General features: G+C 36.2%; 1 protein-coding gene across 13 annotated transcripts in view; it reads right to left on the bottom strand.

Moving 5' to 3' along the window:
• Positions 1-6,035: 6,035 nt before the first annotated feature.
• Positions 6,036-24,944, bottom strand: part of MCF2L (MCF.2 cell line derived transforming sequence like) — a 109,005-nt gene continuing 90,096 nt past the window's right edge. For 7 of the 13 annotated variants that reach the window (XM_072412209.1, XM_072412294.1, XM_072412258.1 and 4 more), the window contains 17 exons: positions 24,705-24,820; positions 23,825-23,894; positions 23,159-23,251; positions 22,988-23,080; positions 22,499-22,624; positions 21,544-21,765; positions 20,833-20,925; positions 19,267-19,345; positions 18,487-18,553; positions 17,490-17,599; positions 17,179-17,271; positions 15,084-15,158; positions 13,898-13,978; positions 12,019-12,146; positions 10,991-11,103; positions 10,661-10,764; positions 6,036-10,571 (listed from right to left, as the gene is read on the bottom strand). In XM_072412209.1, the coding sequence (XP_072268310.1) occupies positions 10,477-10,571; positions 10,661-10,764; positions 10,991-11,103; positions 12,019-12,146; positions 13,898-13,978; positions 15,084-15,158; positions 17,179-17,271; positions 17,490-17,599; positions 18,487-18,553; positions 19,267-19,345; positions 20,833-20,925; positions 21,544-21,765; positions 22,499-22,624; positions 22,988-23,080; positions 23,159-23,251; positions 23,825-23,894; positions 24,705-24,820 (1,758 nt within the window). In that variant the 3' untranslated portion in view covers positions 6,036-10,476. The remainder of the gene's footprint in view (positions 10,572-10,660; positions 10,765-10,990; positions 11,104-12,018; positions 12,147-13,897; positions 13,979-15,083; positions 15,159-17,178; positions 17,272-17,489; positions 17,600-18,486; positions 18,554-19,266; positions 19,346-20,832; positions 20,926-21,543; positions 21,766-22,498; positions 22,625-22,987; positions 23,081-23,158; positions 23,252-23,824; positions 23,895-24,704; positions 24,821-24,944) is intronic. The other 6 variants (XM_072412303.1, XM_072412236.1, XM_072412250.1 and 3 more) reach the window with 6 other exon arrangements.

The following is a 24,944-nucleotide window of genomic DNA, read 5'->3' as shown; positions in this document are numbered from 1 at the left end:
GTTCCCTCCCCTCTACCTTACCCAACACATATCGCACTTGAATTGTCTTCGCAACTTCCCCAAGCCCAACCCCTCAGGGTTCGTACCCTCAATGTGAAGGGCCTTAACAGCCCTAATAAATGATACTAAATACTACATGCACAACACCAGAGTCCATATTCACCTACTCCAAGAAACTAATTTTCAAACCAACAAAATATCATATATATAGGTAATTGGTATTATACCACCGCGTACCATAGTTCCAACCCTGATGCCAAAACTAAAGGTATCTGTATCTGTTGCATTTCTATATTGTAATAAATGTATCATTTGTAAGAGATACTTATATTACAATGTCAGGGGGTTTTCCTTTTCCAGGCATCTTCTCAATGATTGCAGATGTGGCTGTATTCAATGAGAAGAGTGTGCGATCCCCAGGTCACTAGAGGTTAATTAACCTCTAGTGCCCGGGGATCGTGCGAACAGGAGGATTTACAGGGCCGAATGCAGCTCTGGGAATCCTCCTGTTTTAATTTCCTCTTCCGGAAAATGGTTTCACGGAAAATTTCTTGGTTTGCGATGATCAATACGTTAAAAATGGATGTCCTGCCCCGTCTCTTATACATGTTTCAATCTGTACCTATTTTCCTGCCTACTGCATATCTACGGAAAATACTTTCTCTTTTCAGGTCCTTTTTGTGGAAAGCTAGGCGCGCTCGCATTGCTTATCAAATTTTAGCAAAATCTAAGCGGTTGGGTGGGTGAATCCCTCTCCCCGGTAGATTTACCTTTCCTCTCTCGGATAGATTGCCAGCTCCTTGGCACAAATACGTCTATACTTCAGCTTCGGAACACCGCTACCTAGATGACATTCTTTATAATGGCTGTATTCCATCCATGTCCTCCCTCCACCCCCAGATAAGTGTTATGCAAGCGGGTGTGGACCCACTGTGCCACTGACTGGGTATGCTCCAGAGGGGCGTGACTAAGCCGCTATCGGGTCTTCACTAGAGCCTCTGATGGTGAGGATAGGTGGCTAAATGATGCCACTCCAGAGCAATCCCCAGGCCAGTGGCAACTGACCGCAGGGGTTAGGAAACCCGGTGCAAGCACCGAGGGGCTTGCGTGGCCAAGAAGTCCAGAAACTAAGATCCAAGGTCAGGGTCAGGGAGCAATCAGGCAAAGTCCAAAAACGTAATCCGAGGTCAGGGTCAGGCAGCAAACAGGCAGAGTCCAAAAACGTAAGCAAGGTCCGGTACACAGCAAAGCAAAACAGAGAAAACACCTTAGCACTGAGAGTTACACAGGGTAAACCTAGAGATTGCTCAGGCAACTTCCTGTAGTAGGAGGTTCCTTTAAATACCTGCAGGAAACCAGCCATAGGCTGTAGAAAACAGAGGGCGTGTGTGTGTTACCTCATAGATTAAGAAAGACACACCCACGCCAGCTCAAACACCAGAGCAAGTCTCAGCATAAGGAAACACAGGCATGGAACACAGGTAGTGGGGTTACCTGAAAGATAGGATCCGGCGCCCGTGCCTGCAATTAGGAGCAGCGGCGCCGGCATGACCTGCAGTGCTAACAATAAGGAATAGTACGTCCTCTTGGTATAGGCAAATACACTCATACATCTCTGCGTTTTCGGACCTTCCTGTTTTATACAGAGGACTGACGGGGTTTGAGGAATTGTTGAGGTCGCCCACTCTTCCCACTCATGTAATTTCCATTCTTTATGGACTGCTCAATCAGGATGTCACTGCAGGTGTCCCCATATATACCTGTTACTGGGAACTTGAATTGGGCACACCAGTGATGGCAGATGATTGGGAGAAATCCTTTACTCTTATACACAAACTTACTCTCACCTGCAGAGCTCAAGAAACTAACTACAAGTTCTTGTCCCGGTGGTACCTCTTCCTGGTGGATCACCACTGAATATCTCCAGCACACTCAGCCAGATGTTGGTGTTGCCTTACCCAGAGACGCTCAATGTTACATGTATGGTGGGAGTGTCCGGCCATCTGCTGTTTCTGGGAAACAATTATTACGATGTATAATGAATGTACGGCCTCTGATGTTCGCAATAGTCCCAAAGTGACTCTTCTGTCCATGATTCCGGGTTCCATTAAATCCAGGAAACGCGATGTGCTTTGTCACTTTCTTACCACTACCAGGGTTCTTATACCTAGGTATTGGAAGCAGGTGACAATTCCATCTAATAAAGACTGGTTCACGGAAGTTAAAAAAAATCCGCCTCATGGAACAATTAATTGCAGAGGATGACGACAGTTTGGAACAGTTTACGATGACTTGGATGGCCTGGGAATGGTTTAAAGATTCCCCTAAATTTCGTACTTACCTCATATATTTGGAGATTTATTTGCCCTAGGGCCTACGGGTTATATGTGCATTGTACATAGAGACATGAACATGTCTCGTTCATTTTAATTTATCTGCCCTCCCATCTCCCTCCCCCCCCCTTTGCTTCCCCTACTCCCATTACTTGGGCTTGTTTGTGTCGTATTGATTTGTATATGGGTACCAATTGTATTCCTATATTGGCATCTCTGTACTACTTCTCTGATATTTTTTGGCATGAGTGGTGTGGCCCTGGTGGCTCACTGCCCATGCATGAGTATGTGTCAGGAGTACCATATAGGCTCCCTGCCCCTTATGGGTATTTTCCTATTGTTTATGTTTCTGTATGCCATAATTACAAGAATGGTTCATGTACCTTTGCCTGGTTTCATTGTGTTGTTTTTTTGAATCTTGTTTTTTGTATGTTTTTTTATTTACTTAAAATCAATAAAACTATATTTCACAAAAATCAATTCAACCTCTTACAAATTCAGTAAATGCATGAATAGGATATAAAACTTCTTGACTTAGAATTGCAGCCTTGAAAATGACTGCCCTTCCATGACTTTTGTATCTGTTCTGTGTCCTTCCACTTGCTCATGTGCTACACCAGAAGGCTCTCTTTGATTTGGCAAGGTTCCAGACCCAGAGTGGGTAAACACATTTTATATTTACCCAAACACAATGAGGCCTAGCTGTCCCTAATATTGCAGACTACTATTGAGCAGCTTCCTTCACTGCATACCATGCCATTTCTAATACCGCTCTGTGGGATAATCTAAAAGTCTATTATGAAACATCAAGCCAAACTTTTAACATATATACAGTATTTACAGCTACAAAACAAACACTAGCTAAAGCCTGTTTTTTAGCATTCCAAATGCACAAGTGAAGAAGAATGTTACCTGGTATTTCACCAATGAGTTAATTGAGACCAAGCTTAATGATTGTTTAAAGACATTTAGGAAGGTCTGGTCACCATGAATTACTTCAGTGTGGACCTGCTTTTGTTATGATGTTCTCATCTACCTCCCACACAGGGAGACACCTCTTTCACATTATGGAGGATCTAGAATTCCATACCTACACCCTCCCATCTGTCACCCCTTTTTCCTGTCACAGATTCCCGCAAGTCCAGGTCACCTGTGCTACCTTCTTGCTCACCTTCATTGCAGCCCCCTGCTGCCACCACCATCTCCGCCTCTGGATCCAACACTCTGTTTACTTCCTGCTCCAAGTCAGGTGATTCTGTCAGCTGCTCCCTTGCCTCAGAGAACCAGAAACCATCCAGGGAACCAGAGACCATCCCAGCAACAGCACTCCCTCTGCTGGTGGGATTGATGTCTGCCGCTCACTTGATCCACGCCCATCTCCCCTTCTTAGGGAAGTGACCTGGCAACAGGAAGTTGCCTGAACAAGGAGTTCCTTCAGCTCTGCTTCCAGGTTACTGTTGTATATCTCCATTGTTCCTGATTCTCTGTGTTCCGACCCTGGCTTGTTCCTGACTACTCCTGCTTGCTGCCCGTCCTGAACTCTTGCCTGTTTACTGACCATCCTTGTTCGCAGCCGGTCCTGACCTTTTGGCTTGTCTGACTACCCTACAGGATTTCCCTTTTGTACTACGCTTCAGTCCCTGCTTGTTGGCAGTCACCTGCCTTGGCGGGCGTGGGGGCCACAACCTGGCAATAGCTTGCCGCACAACATCCTTACCTCTTGAGGCTCTGGAGAAGAGCAAGCTACTGCTTGGACCCTGCGCCCCGTGCACGTCTCCCCCCACAGGGTGGGTGACACAATGGGTCCGCCACTTTGCCTTGTGGAGCTGTGACATTTCCCTTCTGAGTTTCTTTCTCTTGAATAACTTTGCAGGATTATCAATAAAACATCGAACAGTATGTTGTACTGGATAGTATGTGGATGTATTCATTCTCTACTTTTCTACTTAAATTGTATTCCTGCATTCCTTTGTTCGTTATTATTTTTTTTTAATTTCTGTATCTTTCATCTCTTTTTAAAAATGTTTCATAAAACTTTAATAAAAATCATTAAAAATAAAAATTTTAACAAATACATTTGCTCCAATTGATCTTTCGGCTAGGTAGTTTTCTCTAACAAAAATAGCCAAAAATGTTAGATCCTGCATTGTGTCACAAAACATTTAACCAGGTAACACAATACTTAAATAATGAAAACACCACAATTCATTAGTAACAATAGCTCAAACTGGCTTTATGAAGAAGGGAAGACTGTTGATAACCAGGTGAGATACCACAATTATTTTATTGCACATATGCTTCATGTTTAAAGAAATGTTTTAATGCTGGATGTCAGGTTTGTCTTTGTGGCAGAGTAGAATCATAAATAAAGTGTTTTTTTAAACTACATATGCCACCTTTTAAAACACAGTCTTGGTTTAATGTAACAAAACTTCCTAATAAGTTTTACCATATTTTATTCCTTACCTGCACATGTTAGAAGGGTGTAAAAATAAAAAATAAAGTAGATCAACAAGGTTTTCCTCTGACTTAGCCCTATAATAAGAAGATTTCCCTCTCCTAGAAATCCCTGTTCTTAGGAAAACACCACCAGTAAAAATGTACTGTTCAAACATTAGGAAATATATGTGGGTGGAGATTGAATAACAAAGTTTGCATAACCTCCATAGCCTGAGTGTATACTGTTAGTTTCTAAAGGTATACCAAATAAATCTCCAGCAGGCTGTGTCTCCGGGAAAAAAGCTTTCAGGCATAGTAACTGAAATTCAAATTAATTAATGCAAGGAATCTATTTTCAAAGAACCAAGTCTAATAAAAATGATATGTTAAAACAGATTACCAGAGATGAAAGCCACAAGCCTAGTAGTAAAGACTTCCATTCTGTAAAGGATCTATGGACGAAATAAGGATTTTGATTGCTTGCTCATTTTCCATACAGCTAAAGGATGGAGCAGACCAATTTGTGTTGAATCTTATTTAAAGTCTAATTCAGAGTGTAGAAGAAAAACTTGAGCTATAATATGTTTATATTTGTGGAAAGCAGAATGATAGCAAATAACTACCTGTATACTGACTGGCAGGGCTGTACTTACCAAAGTGGTACTAGTGGTCCAGTGTCTAGGGCAGTTGGTTTAGAGAAGCCATCAGCAACATTTCAAAAACACAAAAAACAGGTTAGTTTATCTTATTTCCATCTGTAATTTTTGCAGTGTAAAGAGTGCACCGTAGGGAATGTTAAAAGTTATCAAAAGAGTTCAAGAAACAACTCTTCTTTAATAATTTGTATAGTAAAATATATATTTAAATGTAAAGAAGAAAACATGCTGCCTCTGATAATATTCCAGCATTCAATTACAGGGTATAATAATCTCCACAAATAACTAAAAAAAATTGAAAGGAGCATTAGCTTCCCACAACTCTCTTCTCTTTCTCTCCTGCTGACCACGCTGATCAACGCTCCTGGAAATGGTTTTCTTTGAAATTGATTCAGCGATTTGTCACAGTGTGGGCAGCAGGCTAGTTTTGCAGGTAAGGCCATTATGAAGTCTGTGGCTTAATAGCAGGAATTGCTTTTTTAGCAATTTAAGCATGAAGTTAGAGACAAGCTTAGATATTTAAACATTATGCTGTGAAAACATTACATGTTCTGTATGTTCATGATCGGTCTTCATAAATTTTGTAATAAAAGACACTAAACACAGATTAAAATTAGTACTTTTTTAAAAAGACATACAGCAAAGAAATACAATAGGTGTTTTTGAAATGTTTTCAGGAAATCTTCATACATACAGTATTTCACATTATGTTCTGAAATTTACATCAATGACAGAAAAATAAAGATGAGATGTTTCCTGTAAAGTGCAGTCACAAGTACTTATAAATCACAGGCAAATATTAACAAAATCCCATGAGAAAATAATGTTTACCACCAATGTCTACACAAAAACAGTCAAATAATATACAAAGTATTTACAAATAACTTACAATATACTAGAGAAGCCCAGATCTGTGCAAATAGCTATGTATCACCACTGACTAAACATCTCTATAGAACAGGCACCCTAGTAATGGTGTATTGTGTTGGAGGAGCAACAGATTGTCACATGACCCCGATTCCCTTTTGTTCAATGATGTATCATGCTGTAGTGATGTCTACAATTAATACTCATAAAACAGCAAACTAAATGAACAGAGGGAAGGCTTCAACTTCTAGGTAATGAATATTTTGCAACACTGAAAATATGCATTATGAAAAAAAGTGAATCTAGCTTTGCTAAATTATGTACATGTATACTGATTTATCTTCTGTTACAAATAAACTTTTTTTACAAAATGCTCCAGGGTATTAAGGCCAAGGGGAAAATGTACAAGCATTGTTCACCTAATACACAACATGTTTTAAAGACTCATTGTTCCAAGTGACCTTTTTTTGTGAAATAGGAGGTAGCTGCACAGTTTGAGAGATCTCTTCCTGTGTAGGCTAAGCAGATTTGGCAAACAGACTAGAAAAGCATTACAGCAGCCAAAAAAAGCATTAGCCCACAATTTTAAGTCCAGCGTAACTTAAAAGTGTCTAATGCTATACAATGGAAAGAAATTGCTATTTTACTATGCAGCTGGGACATGATGATGGTATGCATGCAGTGATCATTGTACAGAAGGCTTATTTTTAATGTTAGCACTACCACAAGGCATCTTTATCTTGTTTTATATAGATTTTTTTTACAAATATATTTTAATATATACAGAAGTATTGCTATTTTTCAGTTATCCCATCATTAGGAAAATACTACCAACTAGCTTGGTACTAGCTAAATAATCAATTGACTTGGAAGCAGGAAAAAAAAAAATCAGAACTTGCCGCCTGCTCATACTTATTGCCTTATTGCCCCTAATATTTACCAAGTGTCACCAAAACTGTAGCATCTAGTTGTATAATTGTGCCAATCAAAAATTGATTTCAATAAAGATTAAAAAAAACAAACATATTGAATAGAAAAGGTTTTGATACAATTTTTGACATGTATAAAATAAATGCTACAGGAATATAATAAAGAACAAGCTTTTAAATGTTGCAAATTCACCTAATGTGAAAAACTGTGTGACGTGAAGTATTTTTTGAATATATATTTTTCATGTGTGCATTGTTTCATTTAGTTTACTTGAATTTACAGATCCTGCATATTATTTAACACTAAACTTTTGTTGGCTCTGTGTATTTCCTTGTATAGAAGAACTCACAGTTCTCCTATTCTCACATACTAAATTGTGTACATGTTTCCTTTATTTATCATAATTAGATAATTGTAATGCAAAGCCACAAAATTTATTGTATGAAGATTCTCACATCTTCAGTTATTCAGCGTCATTATTTCCTGACTTTATATTATAAGAATCCATAATTATGCCATTTAGTTTAACATTTAAATTCCTCATTGTTACTAGTATATGGAAAAACTTGCTTGAAATATTTGTTACTTTGTAAAATAAAACCAATTCATGAGAAAGAATGACTCTGTATTGGCTTGGCTGGCTTCCCTACTAGAAGGTTAACCCATTGATTCCTAAAGACTATTGTGAATAATTAAATTTCATTACATTGAAGTTTTTACAGAAGAAAAATAAATCTTTAGATTTAAGGTCTGCAGATTAGCAAACTGTGTGTAAAAAGTAAATTGCATTTTACAGGTAAACAGAAGGGAGCAAACACTGAAATACTAACTACATACATAGTACCTGAAGTGTACCCTGTTTCATGGAATTGTTGGAAAATACTTCAGAAGTAAACTTCAGGAAATCTGAACATCATAGGCGATATATGGCATCTGAACTCCACAAACAATCCCTATGATCAATGAAAAAAATTTGTCTAACCACTATCTGCCTGTGCAAACATCACATTGTTGCTTTACCAGTGAAATGTCCCATGCTGGCCAATGGTCTTGGTCACCCAAGATTTTTTTTGGCTTTCTTAGGTTAAAGTGCTGATTACTGAAACTGCCATAAAAATCTAAGAGTGAGTACCCAAACTACTTGCCATGAATATTGTAAAGGCAAAAGTAGTAGTTATTGAGCATGTACTGGCAGCTTTGGTCTAAGATGACTAAACATGCCATTTTAATGACATTGCATGTGGCATATGAACAAATTATAAAAAAGCTGGCCTACAAGAATGTGTGGAGGATGAGGTGAGCATAGTCTGTCTTACCAAGAAGTCTGATTTCTAAGCCAATTTTTTCCTTGAAGCAAGACTAAGGCTAGAATAACCATTGAAAAAAAACATCTCTCTGTAAAAAAAAATGTTAACATTTACCCTTTCCTGCAGCCTGTGTCTATGGTATGTGCTCTCTTAAGGTGCTATACTGGCTAAAGAATCATTAGCATCCAACACACTTCATGGAGTATGGTATGCATGCCCCCTCTCTAGTGCTGTGGTGCTTTTCACCAGACCCTAGGTCACTAATGTGTTCAGTAGTGACGTAATGTAAAGGTTGCTGGCATGAACAGTAGGACACTTTATTATTGTTGCTACATTGAGATCTTTCTTCAACTTTATATTCTGTTGACAGCATCTCTTTCAGCAGCAGAGCTCCACTTGGATGATCCTATTTATAATTTAATTGGTAAGGAGAGCTGTATGTCAGGGGAAACAACTCCAAAAATATTTTCTAGTGTGACTGGGGCTGGAAGAAGAAAATGAGGGCAGACACCTGTAAAATCATGTCACACTACAGAAAACAACAGCAATCTGACATGTGAAAACTAACACCCAATTCGGCCAATATCCTCCAAATGTGATCATCCAGGGGCAGGACCAAATGAAAAAGAATCAACATCCCCAAGACCAGATAAACAAAGCAACAATCTAAAAATAATTTAATATATAAAAAAAGTGTCCATTTCAATCCCGAAAACCAGCACAGCTGGTAATAGTAGATTTATGCTCAATAGATTAACATTGAATAAAGGTTTTAAGAAATGATACCCATACATGAGGTCATCCAATCATCCACAAGACAGAACCACCCTAAGGGATGATTCTTCTGTCACCTATGGTAAACACACAATGCACAGATGGTAACTTTACACAGGACCAGCACATGAATGTTTATTAAACCGAGGCCAGGCTTAAGAATCTTACCCAACCACTTGTTAATAGATCAATAATGTCATCAAAGTCCTGACAATTAGAGGTGAAACTGTGACATTTACTCCATGTATGGGTACCCTACAAATAGAAATATACTAGGGAATAGACTGTTAACCAAAACATCTACTGAGCCTGAAACATGTTATTTTCCCTCATTTTCCTTTTGTTATAAAGAAAAGTGCCCTATGTGTCTCATTTTTAACTGGTGTGTTTTGGATACAGTGTACCAATGGTGCATCCTATGGTTTATATTTTCCCCAAGACTTCCTGAAATAACCTGGTCCATTCAGTGGTTTTGATTAGTGATTTTCTACATATGTCAATGGCAAGCTAAGCTACTTCCCTCAAAATGGTGATCTACAATTAAAAAGGCTTGCTTCTAAAATATGGAAAAAATAACCTTGTATCAAATTCTCGTGCCATGTAAAACTGAGTTTTTTTTCATTCTTTTAAAAATTGACTCACACAAGAGTTGAAACAGCACAGTAAAAAAAAATAAAATAAAAAAGGTACAAAGTATAATAGTCTGGACAAAGTCATTTTGCACCTACATGTAAAGAACTGGATGCACTTGTAGAAAGTGCTCTGTCTTGGAATGTGGAGCTGAAGCACCATCCATATTTGATGTCACTTTGAGACGTCCTGCAGCAGTTATGGTATTCACCACTAAAAGGTGAAATGTTGGTGGTGTAAACACTGTTTTTAGTTGTGTAAACCAAACTTCAAATACAGAAAGTGCAGTGTTCGAATATGGGTTACTCTGGCACATGACATCATTCCTCCTTGACTACCCTATTCATTGACATGGATTGGTAGCATGCAACTTATCAGAGCAAGGAGAGGTATAAAGGCACTTTGTGCCTATTTGGTGGAACGGGCGTTTATCTTCATCCTCAGACCTCCCCCAGGCATTTTCCTCCTTGTTCTTCTCATTCAAATTGCAGTCTGGACTGCCAACCGGGATACTCCTTCCTTGTTCATACTTCTACAAGTTCAGCCCTTTATGTCTGAAAAGCTAGTGCTGCTGGCATTACAACTTTCACTGCAACTTGACGAGGTGCTTAAAGTGCTGGAAGCAGTTCCTGATTCTAAAACGCAAAAAATAAAATGTGTGTTTTATCACCACCAGAGAAAAATATCATTCACACAAAGAAAGCTTGACTTTACAAAAGCTCACCTGAACTACTTAGAGAATGCACTGATTTTGACGTTCCAATGAGAGTCATAAGGTTGCTGGCAGGCACTAATCCTTCTTTGTTGGTACTCAAATTTTTCACAAACCTGCAGCAAATTTAGTACATAAACACCTTTCTTGATTTTATGCACAAATTAGACAACATGTTCTCTCTATTGGAGTATTCAGAAACTATCTGCACCCTGAACTGTCTATTTTCTTTTTCAGTTTAGTAAATATTTAGTGCATAGGTACAGCTCCTGAAACTTCTGTCATATTTCACATCAGAAACACATACTTGTTTTATATCTTAGAACACTTTGCACTACTCACCACATTCCCTCCTCCTCCTCGCGTATAAGCTGAACTGTATCTCCACTCTTTACCAGAAGCTCATCTGAACCACTCTTTCCATAATCCGCCACTACTGTATATTTCCCGGGACACTGGAATAAGGTGATTATACTTAGTTAGTTCAGAATTTCAGAAATATTGAATTAGTCTACTTCTTAACAAATAATTATGAAACAAAATAGTGTGCATTTATTCCTCCCAGGCAAGTCATGAATATCTGTACTTTGGAAAACCAAAAAGATTGTCCAAATCTGAAGAAAGATACTTCAATCTCTTACTATTAATATATAGGAGCTGATAAAATCAGATTGTGAAATGATTAGGTATGAGCTTTATGAATTGTGATAATAGGTGCCTTAGGCCCAGAGACAAATAGAAAAGAAAGAAGATCACAAAAGACAATGCAAAGAAACACTGATTTTGGGTGCTATTTGACTATTTTTAAGTTTATGGGCAATATAAATATTTTTTTTCCAGAAAAATAGGTAGTGGACTTTTCTTTTAATGTTGAGTCACCCTAACCAAGTATTTGTTGTTTTTTTTAATAATATTTTATGTAGCTAGTTGGGCTTCACTTTTTTCCTCTATTACAGTGTTTTACACTCAACTCTGCAAACAACATCTAGAACGTTCTAGGTGGAAAAAACGGATTTAGCATGATGGTTCCTAATCATTTGATAGTATCTTATGGTTTAGTTGAAGATAATACATTACATTGGAAATATGTCTAATGGAAAGATACTTTAGAGGTTCTTAAAGCAACCAATTCCATGATTAGCCTTAGGTATTCTAAGCAATAAAAAAACATGCAGAGCTCAGCAATTATTCCTACTTTAACAATATTTAAATGTGAGATCATACAATAAATACATAGTTTTCTTTCTCTGATGCTCTTATACAGTTTTCTACAGTCAGATTATTGGAATGAAAAAAAAGGAATGTTACATTACATTACCACAGTTCGTGAAAGTTTTGTTAAGTTTATTTGGCACGTGTGTGGTGCTTACCAACTTTTTATCCACTATTTCCCCTCCTTCTTCTTCAGCATCAGAAGAATTGCTTGGATCTTCCCCACTGGACCATCCATCATTATTTTCCTCTGAAGCATCCAGTGACTGGGTTGTTCTGTTCCAACCTAACAATGATATAAGTGTGGGAGAGTGATATTGCAGTTAACAGGAACAAGTCTAATTGTTATATAGGATATGCCACAGTGCGTTCTTCCTCCGATTCCCTTTCCCTCTTTCAAGACTTGGTCCAAAATACTCAACACTTGATTAGCTGTATTGGAAAATGGAGTCACAAGTCTCTGTGCTTCTCTAAACTTGATTGTAATTCCAGTTTTTTTTTTTATCAATCATCCTCCAAACATTCATGTTTTATTTCCTGACTATTCCTAAAAGCTTGGTCAGATTACAATCTTACTACGTAATCAGTAATCCTTCATTCTCCTTTTTTATCTTTTTCTCAAAACAGAAATCAAAACATCAAAGAACAACTATACATTCAGAGGAAAAAAACTTACATTCTTTTTGCCTGGACTCTAAATCTAAAAGCTTATTAACTCAACTATGATCATTAAATCTGAAAGAAAGCCTGTGCCGTTTACTTGATTGAGATTTGTTGGAGGATTTAAAGAAGTTAGGAGGTGATAGAAAAACTAACCAACATTTTTAAAAACTTCCAGCCAAAATGTAGAAAATTTTGCAAACCCAAAATACAATGAGCATTTTACCCTTTGAACCCATTCATCATTAGCATTCGGCCATCTATTGCATCCACTCAGTCCCCAAAGGAAATTCCTACTCCTATTCTTTTTATCCTGATATACCTCAATTTTGGACACATAGGTAATATTCTGAGCATTCTTAGGTGAACAAGAGCATGATAATTCCAAGCCAATTACCCACCCCCTAACACCATCACATTCCACACAATGTTATTTATTATGTATTGTGTTTATTTTTGCCATATCCTAAATTTTATGTTTCTGTTGAAGCCAGGATCCCTGAGCAAGTCTATCTATTAATTTTTGAATAGGGTAGGTAGTATATGCACATTGAAACATAAAAAAGCATTGATTACTCAGTTACGTCTATTACATAATGAAGGATGTAAACTGATGGTTCACCAAGGTCTTGGAAGGACATTGGGAGGATATACAATAATGAAAACTGCTGAGATTTTGGAGCAAAACTGGAAGTTTAGGAGTAGGATTTACAAAGGAGGGAGGCACAAGCAGAGGCAAATCCTTAATGTGCAACTTTTATAGCAGTAACAATTTAAAATGCCAACAAATTAAAGCATGCATCTAAAATCATGTAATTCATTTATTTACATATTAACACGCTACATAATACTGCAAGCAATACGTATGGGTTATGTCTACCATAACTCAGTATGCTATCACTACATTTCATAAACTATACTGGAAACATATGTAAGTCTTTCCAGGCATTATTACACAAACGAACAATAGCACCTTAAAATCCTTTAAATATCACCTACCATACACACAGTAGTCTCACATTTTATGTCATTTGTAACAATTCTCCTTTTTTAACCAATAAACATAAAATAAAATTAAGGAATCCTTTGGTGCAGAGACAAGTACTTTTGATTTAGGGTTACAGCTGGGCCCCAATCAGTTGGCCCTTTAGTAGTTTCCACCTTATGCTCCTATGCCATGATTAAATCTTGTTTGGGTCACAGAATGTATGTATCTAAATATGTCTAAAAATATTGACTGATCAGGAATGTAAAGAAAATGTGTTATAGTGAATAGTATTCTTAAGTGCACTGCAAACAAATCTAAATGCATGCCAGAAGCAGAAACACTCAATATGCACTGCAAAAACAAGCACAGATAATTTTTCTCCCTGATACCTCTTCGACGACTGTCTGCTGAGGTCAGGTGAGATGTACTTAGCCATTTGGACTTCGTCAGTGTAAAAATTGCAGATGTATCTGTGAAAGAGCTGGTGATAAGTCCTATAATTCTAGCATTTGGTATACAAATAAAAGACTGATACATCCTGATTTTATTTCAATAATGTAGTTGCAGAAAAAAAAAATCTAGATCAAATAGAAAGCAAACATCGGCCTGAGTTGGGGTTGCTCAGAACTAAAAATAGTCAGTAATAAGTAAGGGATTACCAAAAATGAATGTTCCTAAACTGACACTACAATGTAATCTCTTCCTGTGACTTAAGGCCTGACTTACCTTCCCCTCCACAGATTCCTACTTTCAACATACAAAGGGCTGTGGTCTCATATTTTGTTTACAGCCACCTGCAAGGGCCATTGGGCTGTACTGCACTACAGTGACTACCTTGTAGGAAGATATAAACAGATACAAAGACCACAGCTGTTCAGATTTTGGTAAATTGGGATCGATGGTAGAGGAAGTGGACTTGTTTGGGTCAGACGAGCAGGAAGAGGGGAAAGTTTAATAATAACAGGTATATTTTACTCATAGGTACAGATGACTGCTAGGGTTTGTTAAGAGCACCCAAAGCATAGGTGGGAATGGGACCTTATGCTATGTTTTATTTTCCTACCATAAAAAGTGTATTTAAATGGCAAACTATCCCAAACTGGGACAGCAACAAACATGTGGGTGTGCAAAAAGGAATATGCACACCCAGTCCATGCTCAAGCAAAGGACTTAGTTTTAACAGCTGCTTTTAACTGAACTGGCTATAGGAGATCATTCTCTCTACACTGCTTAGGACCTGGCTGACAACACCTAATGCTTTAAGATATCCAGTACCCCAGTTCTGAGCAATAAAAACCTTACTGGGTTTTGAATAGTTCATAGTAAAGGTATTGGCTTTAAATTTACTTCAAAACAACATTTTTTTGCATTCATATTTCCAATATACTTTGTAATTGTACAGTCTACATTTTTTAAACTCTAATATGCCCTGATATAAACAGAAACGATTGTAAAACACATATACAATCACATTCTCAAACACTTAATAAAACAGTATTTCTTTTACTTTTAGCTTCATGTGCCACATTCTTGAGCATTAATATTCTGAAGGATGAAACAATTGAATCACTCTACCTCTTAAACCAAATGGAGTTGGGTCACTCTTTACTTCATGGCGTTTAGTTTTTTTGTCAGGGCTGGTAGGGGAAGCTGCAGGATGATGTAGAGGAAAAAACAGAGAAATATAGGTATTGAAGATCTGAAGAGGAAAGGGTTATCAATGTAAACAGTTACCTTTGAGTTTATCATGGGATGATTGCTAGGTTCTTATTTAAAATGTATTAATTTTCTGTCAATATCTATGCAGATGTCACTGCCACAGTCTTCATATTTATCTCTATTATATGGGAAAGTCTGTAAAGCAATTCATTTGTGGGAAATCTACATTAGTGCATTGCTGCATTATTCTAAAATATGTAGCATTCAAACTCCATTATTTATAATATACATAATGATCTTTGGAACCAAACAGCTATTTTAATCAGATCGTAAATGTCTGGACTATAAAAACGTCCCAAAACAGGATCGTCCTAAAAAAAAGTAGTATATTCATGACTATTACATTGTGGTAATTCTGATGTAGACATCAAATAAGTAAATGTATGGCATTGACCTGAGTGTGTGATTCTCTTCCAACTTACAAAACAATGTTTAGCTACAGATTTATAGGATTCTCAGCTACCCTTGTGTAAAATAAAACATCCAAATCATAGCTTGAAATTAGGAAAGCACTTTTTTATTATTTATTTAAATGTTTTTAAGGTTATTCACAGCATTAGTGAATTTTGGCTAAAAGGACATTTTTTAAGATGTATTCACTCCATTCACACTTGGGGGAATAGATCATGTAATGATAGATATGAAACATTTTTTGTTACCATACTTTTATCCTCACATTATCATCATTATGTTTTTTTGTAATGACTCAGTAAGACTGACCACAACCAGTTGAATATGGATGTATATTGTTAATGCATTGTAGACTAGTCTACCCTCAACCCGTCTACTTAAAAAAAGCAGCAGATTTGACAGGCTGATGAAAAAAAAAAGTGTTACTTAAAGCAGCGATTGTTGCTACAGTGCTGATATAGCCTGGTGTTTTATTAACAAAGACGAAAAAGCACAAGCAGGAAACACTTGTCCTTTGAAGATGACAGTAATCTATCAGATTTGATATTGATGTCCTAATTGGAACTGAAAATGGGTATTTTTTAATTGCTTTCTGCCTAAATCAACACTGCAGAAAATCATTCCCGAAAAACTCAAAGGCAGCAAATTAGAACACAATTTTTGATGGTGAAGTTGTTAGTGGATGAAACAAAATTCATATTAGTGGATTACTGATACATTTATAAAGGATGATTTAGAAGAACCTTTTCCACAAAATCAGTATTAGTTGGAACAGATTAAAAGTAATTGAGCAAAAAAACTGAACCTTCATTATCATACTTCATCATACAGGTGAAAACTGACTTGTTGCTCAATACTACACTGACAATCCACTATCTTCCACAAAAAAGTGATCTAAGCAGTTCTAAAAGTTGGTTGTATGGAGTATTATCACACAGTTGATAAATTAGTTTCCTGTTTTTATGCCTGAAACTGATTTCTTGCTATGGACAAAACAGACACTTTAAATGTCTGTCAAAGTAATACTACTACTACAATGCTCTCTCTGTGCAAGGGTGGCTGCATGAATATCAAATGAAAGAGTGTTTTTATTAGAAATCCTTATTTCAGTACAGTTCCTTAGATAACAGAGCACTGCAGGAGTACTTGTTAATGACCATGTATATTGGTAAACATTTCTAGAACTAGTTATTTATGTTAAAAAAAAGCATTGCACAAACAATTCTCTGTCAAAGGTGATGACCTTTCAATTTCATTTGTAAATGTCTCTTGAATACAGGTAAGAAATTCTGAATGTCTGTTTATATGCACAGGATAGAATCAGAGCAGATATAGTGTATCTCTTTCCTACCTGTAGGTCTCTGGCCACCCAGACTTCCAGCATGGCTAAATAAACTTATGCTGCTTGATGAAGAGACATACAGACTATTTGATTATCTAGCTTATCATGTGTATCAATGTCTACGGTTAAACACATGCAAATGCAAGAGAGTGCAGGAGAGTATGGTTAGTGCATATTATCTAGCAGGTGTTAGGTTACCTTTCTGAGTTTTGAGGTTAGGAAAACCCTGCAAAGTGAAGCGCTTTTTTGTAACTGCAGAAGATTCTGAGGTAGGGCTAGTAACTGTGCCATCTAGAAACAAGAAAGACACAGGAGAAATAGACCTGTGTGGAATACATATACATACATGCATATAGCCTGAAGGGGGAAGAATACAAGAAGCACCAGCACAGCTAGAAGATAGAAGGTCCATATATAAACAGTCATATTCTGACATTTACCATCTAAACTGTCACTTCTCTATTTTTGACAGGATCCTCAGAGCACAGACTATAAGACACTTAACATACCTTTACTCTTCTCCAGGTACTTTGGTAATAAAGTAGATTCGGGACTTATTAAAGGCTCTGTTTTTCTTTCTTCCAACTTTTTAATTTTTCCTGATTTACTTCTAAGAGGACTGAAATCAAAGATTGGAAACAAACACTTGTTTCAGAACTCTTCGAACCATGCAACAAATTATTATTTACATATGCAAATGATGACTAATGCTTAACGACCATAACAATAGGCAACAATTGAATTTCTTGATGCAGGTTCATTGATTTATGAAGAATACCAATTGTCAGATTGTGCTAGAAACAATTCTACTATAAGGGTCAAATCGCACATTAGTCAAAATACCCTGGGCTATGTGCACTGGTTGGATATATAAATTTTGAATGGCACCCCAACACAGTTTCCCTAGAACACCTCTGTTATTGTTCAATGTAGCACATCAACACATAGCAGTGTGTTCTGCAATATCATGGGGTCCTATCTGATTCTGGACATGCAAGAGTATGTTGGCAACTTATTCCAAATGAATAGACTATCTATTCATCTAACTTATCTAACTACTATGCAAAGTATACAAAAATTAGCATGCATGTCCTAGTGCACTGCATTAATGTAAATTGACCCTAATGTTGAGCCAAGTGTACTCCTAATTAGCTATTTTGTAAGTTATTATTTTTCAGAAATGTCAAAGATGGTGTTTGAGAACTACATGTAGCATAATTAAAATTCCTCAGTGTGGTCCTATCATACATGTTTATTAAACCAAGACCAGGATCCCAAAAAAAGTTGCTCTGGGATGCTCTCAGTATTTTTTTTTGTTCAGTGGCCACAAAGCATCCATCCAACATCAGCTTTTCTTGGTTTCCAGAAATCTATTTATTATGGAAGAATAAAAAAATGTTTTCAGCAGTAGAATTGACACACTTACCAACTGGGATTCTGTATAGATTTGGCTCTATCTGTGATAAAAGGAATGTGAATGTGACTGATGAAGTATTCTCTGCTTACCTGGTGCTAGATAAAGTTGGTAGAGGAGAACTATTGGTCTGCTCAACTGATTTATGCTGGCTGGCTTCTGAAACCAAACATGAGACAACTTTATGTCCACTATGAAAATCATAGTGTGTAATTAAAAACAATACAAATAATACAATTTAGGTACAAGTTCTAACAGAATGATAGTGCAAATATGTCCCAAGTCCAGTTACTATATAATGCACAAGCCTTACAAAGTACACAATATAACCAAATGCTCCTTCAGTGGTGTCTTACACACTCCCCTTCAGACACTGTTGATTACAGTGGGAGGGCTCAGTAACAAAAGCAGGGTAGCCAATCTAGAAAGCAGTGAGCGGGACATGTATCTTGTAAATCAGCATCTGACCACACCAAGTTTGAGACACAACAGTGTCCTGACAGCACCACACTTCCTACAACATTATTCTAGTGCGAGCAGGCACAGCCAACACTAGAATGGCAACACTGAACTCAGTACAGCACAGCATGACTGCCACACTATCAAAATAAGCAGAAATATGTAAGCCTAACTGGCAGGAACAGTAAGGCAGGTACTAGCAGGTATTTGTAGAACTTTGCAGAAGAGCCAATAGATAAGTATAGATGGCTTATAATGAAGTTATGTAGCACATATTTTTTTAAATGAATATTTATATTTTCAACAACTGTATATAATAAATTCTCGTAAATTGTGAAAGCCATGTGCTGTACATAATAAACAATATAAAAGTAGACAGGTAGAAACAAACAGTAAACAGAAAAAAAGAATACCTCTGCATGCTTGCAGTTGACTGGTCAAGACCTTTCTAATTTCATTTACCCAGGTGGCCTTTATTTCAGGTGTTGGAGCCTGTTAAAAATAATTACAAATTATAGAACTATTAGGGAAACTTATCTAAACGTATTTTCCAAAGGAAATTGTCTAAAGCCTCACACATCTTTGGTAGAGTGGGAAATGATCATAACTTGTCTTTATTTCCCTTTTGCAAAGACTGGGACTCCTATTGAGGGAAAATCCCCCAAGTGCGCTCATAGAAATATTCTGCTGACAAGATGTCTATCCAAATTAAATAAAAAATGTGAGCTTAGTAGGGGTACAAGGACTTCAACAACCTTTTCAGAAGATAAATAACTTTCTTTCATTGAGATTATTTAAAGCGTTGATTCCCAGGCAAAATGTTGCCACTTTAGTATGCATTAGGTAACGTGACAATAATTTATTACCGAATTTCCTGGCTAAATAATCCGTAAATAGTCTTCCTGAGAACATGTAAGGCTTTTTACATGGTATGTTGTACCTGCCATTAAAAGGTTAGTGTTGGGGTGTCTGGTTTAGCTTTATACACCAGCTGGAACATACAGCTGCATGCGGTTCCTGGGGTACAGAGATTTAACCATCTGATACCAGGGACATTTAGGGAAAATTTTGGTAGGATCAGGTAGAATTTTTGCCTAATAGAAAAATGTTGCTGCTGGTACACAGTTCTATTGCTAGTAGAGTAATTCATCCGGTGGAATTTTTTGTTTTTAACAACAGTACTATAACTTAGTTCTACCAAAATTCTACCTTAATCAAACTTTAAAGAATGATTTTCTCTTTTGTAGTCATACATAGTTGCAATATGTCCTACACATACACACATAAATATTTATATATATATATATATATATATATATATATATATTTGTGTGAGATACTGTATATAAAAAGCTTGTATAGCTGTATAGCTTTTTTACTGCACATTTTTTTCCCTGTTGACTTTGATAGGTTTTTAGTTCAGCTACGGAATTAGCCCCAAACTGTCTACAAACTAGCAGCAAATTCCTCAAACACTAGTGTGCTCTATTTTTCAGCTGCACTGTGGATTTTTGCTCTCATGCACAGGTTCACATGTTATAAACATAAATATAAAGCTAAACTACAGATTGCAGATATCACATACTTAAAAATATGATGACTTTAGAAATCTATAATATGGCATTGGTGCTGAAGCCATCCATGTAACCCAAAACATCCTCTGCAACATACCAGATCATCATATTATCATAATTCTTATCAGGTTTGTGTAGAATACCTAAAACAGACTGTCTTACTTGAGCTACCTACTGAAAATGGTAAACCTACTACCTAATGGAAAAAGATTTGCAATCAGTACTCCATAATGGATGAAAACTTGCTGATAAGGTGCCAAGAACACCTATATATGTGTTTTAGTTGTATTGTCCTGTATTTTCCATTGCTGAGGGATTCTGAATGAATATACAGTAAGTCTGATACAAAGCCCAAGGATTGGAAATTTATAGTGTGGGACTTCATACTAGTAAAAAAAACTTTACCTGAACAATGTAAACTTCTTCTCTTAAATTGTAAGATATTTCAAACTTCTTGTTGTCTCCTTTTACGTATTCGGTAATTCCAACACCTGCCATCTAACAAACAGAAAAGGTATTTGACAATTTACTAATAATTAAGGCAACAGAGTAATAGATACATAAAGGCTGAGATTTGCCAGTTTTTAAAAGTATAATTTAGGATTACCCTTGGCATATAGACTGCATTAAACATCAATTTAACTTTTATTTGACTTTTTTTTATTTCTACTTGCCATTTAAACATTGCATTTTTGCAAATAAAAAGCAAGACTTTTCATAAAAAATCTTAGGTATTTTGTTTGCTTGCTCATTGTTCATTATTTAAAGTTTATACTTCAAGCCCGTATAAAACCAGAAAGGTAACTTAAGCAAAACAGATTGACACTAGGAACAAACAAAGTAGGAACAAACAAAGCACTGATCACTTAAAAAGCTGTAAATGTCAGCTTCCAACCAACCTAATTCTGGATTTACAATTACTCACTCCCTATGTTTCTGACCTTGTTTGTCAGAGTTGCAATGACTTGGTTACGTAAAATATCTGTACTTGACTGAATCATTTATGAAACTGCTTTAATTTTCAACCAGTTGTATGTTAAAATGGTTGTTACCCTTAACATGCCAACCTGCTGTGTTATGGCTGAACAGAGATATAATTGAAAAAAACAGACTTACATTTAAGGAATGTTTGAAGCTATAAGAGGGAGCCTTCTCATAGCCCTCCCCATTCTCTTCCCTTTTCTTGCAGAACAGCACGGCTTTCTCATGCAGAAACAAGTGCCTTTGCATTGGCTTAAACCTTGCCAGGTCCTTTACTTTGGAATGGCCTTTTTTATGCTCAGTCCACACACTGAAAGAGCCTTGCATCAGAAGTTTTCCAAGATCATTCAGGTTTCCCTGGAATAAATATTAGATATTGATAATTATTTACTATAGCTAACAATAAAGTGTTACATTTCAATTTAATATTATTGCTGATTATCAAGATGCAGTCAGTCCTGTCCCAACAGCTGCTTACATTTTCTATTATAGATGACATATTATAGTTGCCAAGTAAATCTGTAGGATAGGTAGCGTACTATTTGTGATATGTGTGTGACAGCAGATGTCCATACAGCAGACTGAAGTGCAGCAGTACAGCGTGACAATCAGCATGCCATTTTCTGTAACTTTTCACCCAAAATAATATTAAGCTAATTCCTTACAATATAGTCAGTTTGTATACAAAACAGTTTCAAGGGAATACATATCCTGACTTTGGATTTAGGTCATTTCTTTACCCCAAAGTCTGCAGAGAGGTGATGTCAGATTTCAAGCATGCCCTGCAATAGGCATTTCATTTTATATAGGATACTTTGTAGGGCTGGGGCTACACTGACGATTAAATTCCTTTGCTACAGAGATTAAAACATTTTGCTACATTACACTGCTTGTTATTTAAAGTCTTTTTCTAAATAGGATTAAAACTGAAACACAGAAAAAAAGATAGGCAGGTATTTGCAATAGAGTTTTCTAAAAATCTTTACAATGTATAAAGGTTACCAGGGTGGGACTGTAACAATTGTTCTATGTCTAAAATATGTAAAGCTATATAGATAATTCAACTAAAGAGTAATATGTAATCACTTGCCTCATAACCAGTGATGGCTATCTGATGCATGGAGTCATTAACAGCCTTAAGTATACCAAGAATAGAAGCCAAAGCTTCCTGCAGATCTTCTGCACCTTCACAGTTCTTACTGTACTTTAGCATTTCCTAAATGAAAAAATATATAAATCAGCTAAATCATTTAAAAAGTTATTTTAGAAAAATCTGTCATCAGACTTTTTTTCTTCAGTGATTGTACATAAATGGGTGAACTGATTTGCTAAACAGTAGATGTCTGAACGTTATATACAGTATAACCTCCACTGCCAGAAGAATTGAAGCACCTCTTCTTTTAAAATTAATAATAAAATGATATTAACTTTCATTTAAAAATGATGTTATTATAAATGCTATTCTGCTAACCTCAATGAAGAAAAATGCAATATTCTGTTTTACCTTTTTCTTAAAAAATGTCAAATTTTTCCTGCAGGTCACCCTCCTTATACATAACACAGTTTTTTTCATGTCTACCTTTAGTAAAAGCTGGTATTTTGTTATCCTCTGTACAGGCTTCAGTAAGTAGGAGTCCAGACTAAGCTTGTGATCCAGCTTCTTCTGGCATTCCTGCAACCACAAAAATGCATATTAGGCTATGTCATAAATTTAAATCTTATTTATAACACTACAGTACATAAAAATAACCTGGAAAAAAGGTGCATCTGAGCACTGGCGCCATAGACTCTCTGACCTGGGCTTGTTTTGGCAGTATTTTTCATATATCTGGAAATCTTCCATCTGCATAAGAAAAAACAGTATATTATTGGGCAAACCTAAACATATTATTGGTTTACATGTTGTCATACTTGCATTTACTATATAACCTCTGTGTAACATCAGCTGATTGCTTCCATTACACTAAAAAGTGTTATTCAAGTGATGCCTTTCAATGATGCTTGTTTAGATAGATGTTACAAAGAAACCACTAATTTCATGCACAATAAAGCATTTTACATAAAATATAGCCTACAAAAATTAGCGAGAAATTTGAAGCAACGCGAGTCATTAAGATAGAAATGTTATAAAACAGGTAATTCCAAATTGCACTTGTTTGTAGATAAAACCAATGTAGGACCCCCTGCATTTGGCACTGCAGCATACCTAGAAATTGTTTTGATGGACAACAGTGAGTGGCTGGACATGCAAATCAGCTTCAGACACCTCTACTTAAATTAAGTGGAATAAACATGAACGCTTAATTGTAGAATTTTTATTTTTTTATTCCAGGTCACAAATATATTTTTTTAACAAATATGATTTGCAAGTCAAAAAATTAAAAGTTTTCAATCAACCAGTAAGTTGCATACTTACCCTTTCAAGAAAACATCTTCCTACTAGCTCCGGACTGTCGATGTAATTTTCCAATTCTCTCAAAAATATCCTAACAAAAAAACATCAATACCAAATTATTATAGTAAAGGTTTATGTGTTCTTATACAGGTGGTTATAATTTGGTATTAAATAACATCATAAAATGATAAAATCATTTAAAGTGGAAGGCAAATAAAGTTTTTAAAGAATGACCAATGACCTACATTTTGGGTTATTAATTTTTACCTATAAGGGAAATTTTATATTTAACTTATTTTTATTGAAATTTTTGTAACAGGACAACAAAAAGGAAATAGGGGAGAGGGCAAAATAATAATAATAATTGTTCCGTTGTGAACAAAAATAAACCCTTACACAAATTACAACACAGATTAAGTTGTGTAAAACCATGAGGTTAATAGTAAGGTATTTTTTAAAAAGACTTCATACATTTTTACATGCGCCCTCTCTATTTCTGTTACTGTAATAAAGTAGAGATTTGTACTTTAGCAACTATTAGAAGACCTCAGTGGCTTAGTACACTTATTTGGTCTTACTGTTAACATCTGTTGCCGAGGTTGAGGAGTACATTCATTTTAATGAGGTGGAAAATTTAAAGACATTTTGTAGCACTACTGAGTGGGAACCTTAACATGTAATCAGCACAAATGACTGCCCAATTTACCTATATTATTACACAATAATAGGAAAACACTTTTTCAAACAATAACAAGTTAATGTAATTTACAATATACTTAAAACCTTAAACAAGGACTGTATAACAGGCTTGTGGTGCATATCTATTTGCCACTTACACTGCATTAACTACCAAAATGCAAGGTCAGGGTACCATTTAGAAAGTGTAAAATATTAGGCTGACCTGTTATGAAAGTGGTAGATCTCTTCCATATTGCCAAATAATACATCCTTCTTATTGTGAAGCATGGGCGAGAGCAGGTGCATCACCAAGGGGTTCTCCATTTCTGCAGCATAACCCTTATTAAAAAAACAAACATTATTATTAATTAGTACTTCATTAAATTGGTTTTAAACATTTGATTTGCACATAACGAAATCATTATACCTGTCGAAAATAGCTATTTTTATGCAATGGTCTTGA

This window comes from Pyxicephalus adspersus, chromosome 1 (assembly GCF_032062135.1).
Source record: "Pyxicephalus adspersus chromosome 1, UCB_Pads_2.0, whole genome shotgun sequence".
Lineage (NCBI taxonomy): Eukaryota > Metazoa > Chordata > Amphibia > Anura > Pyxicephalidae > Pyxicephalus > Pyxicephalus adspersus.
Note: the sequence above shows the minus strand (reverse complement) of the source record. Positions and strands in the feature narration are given on the sequence as shown.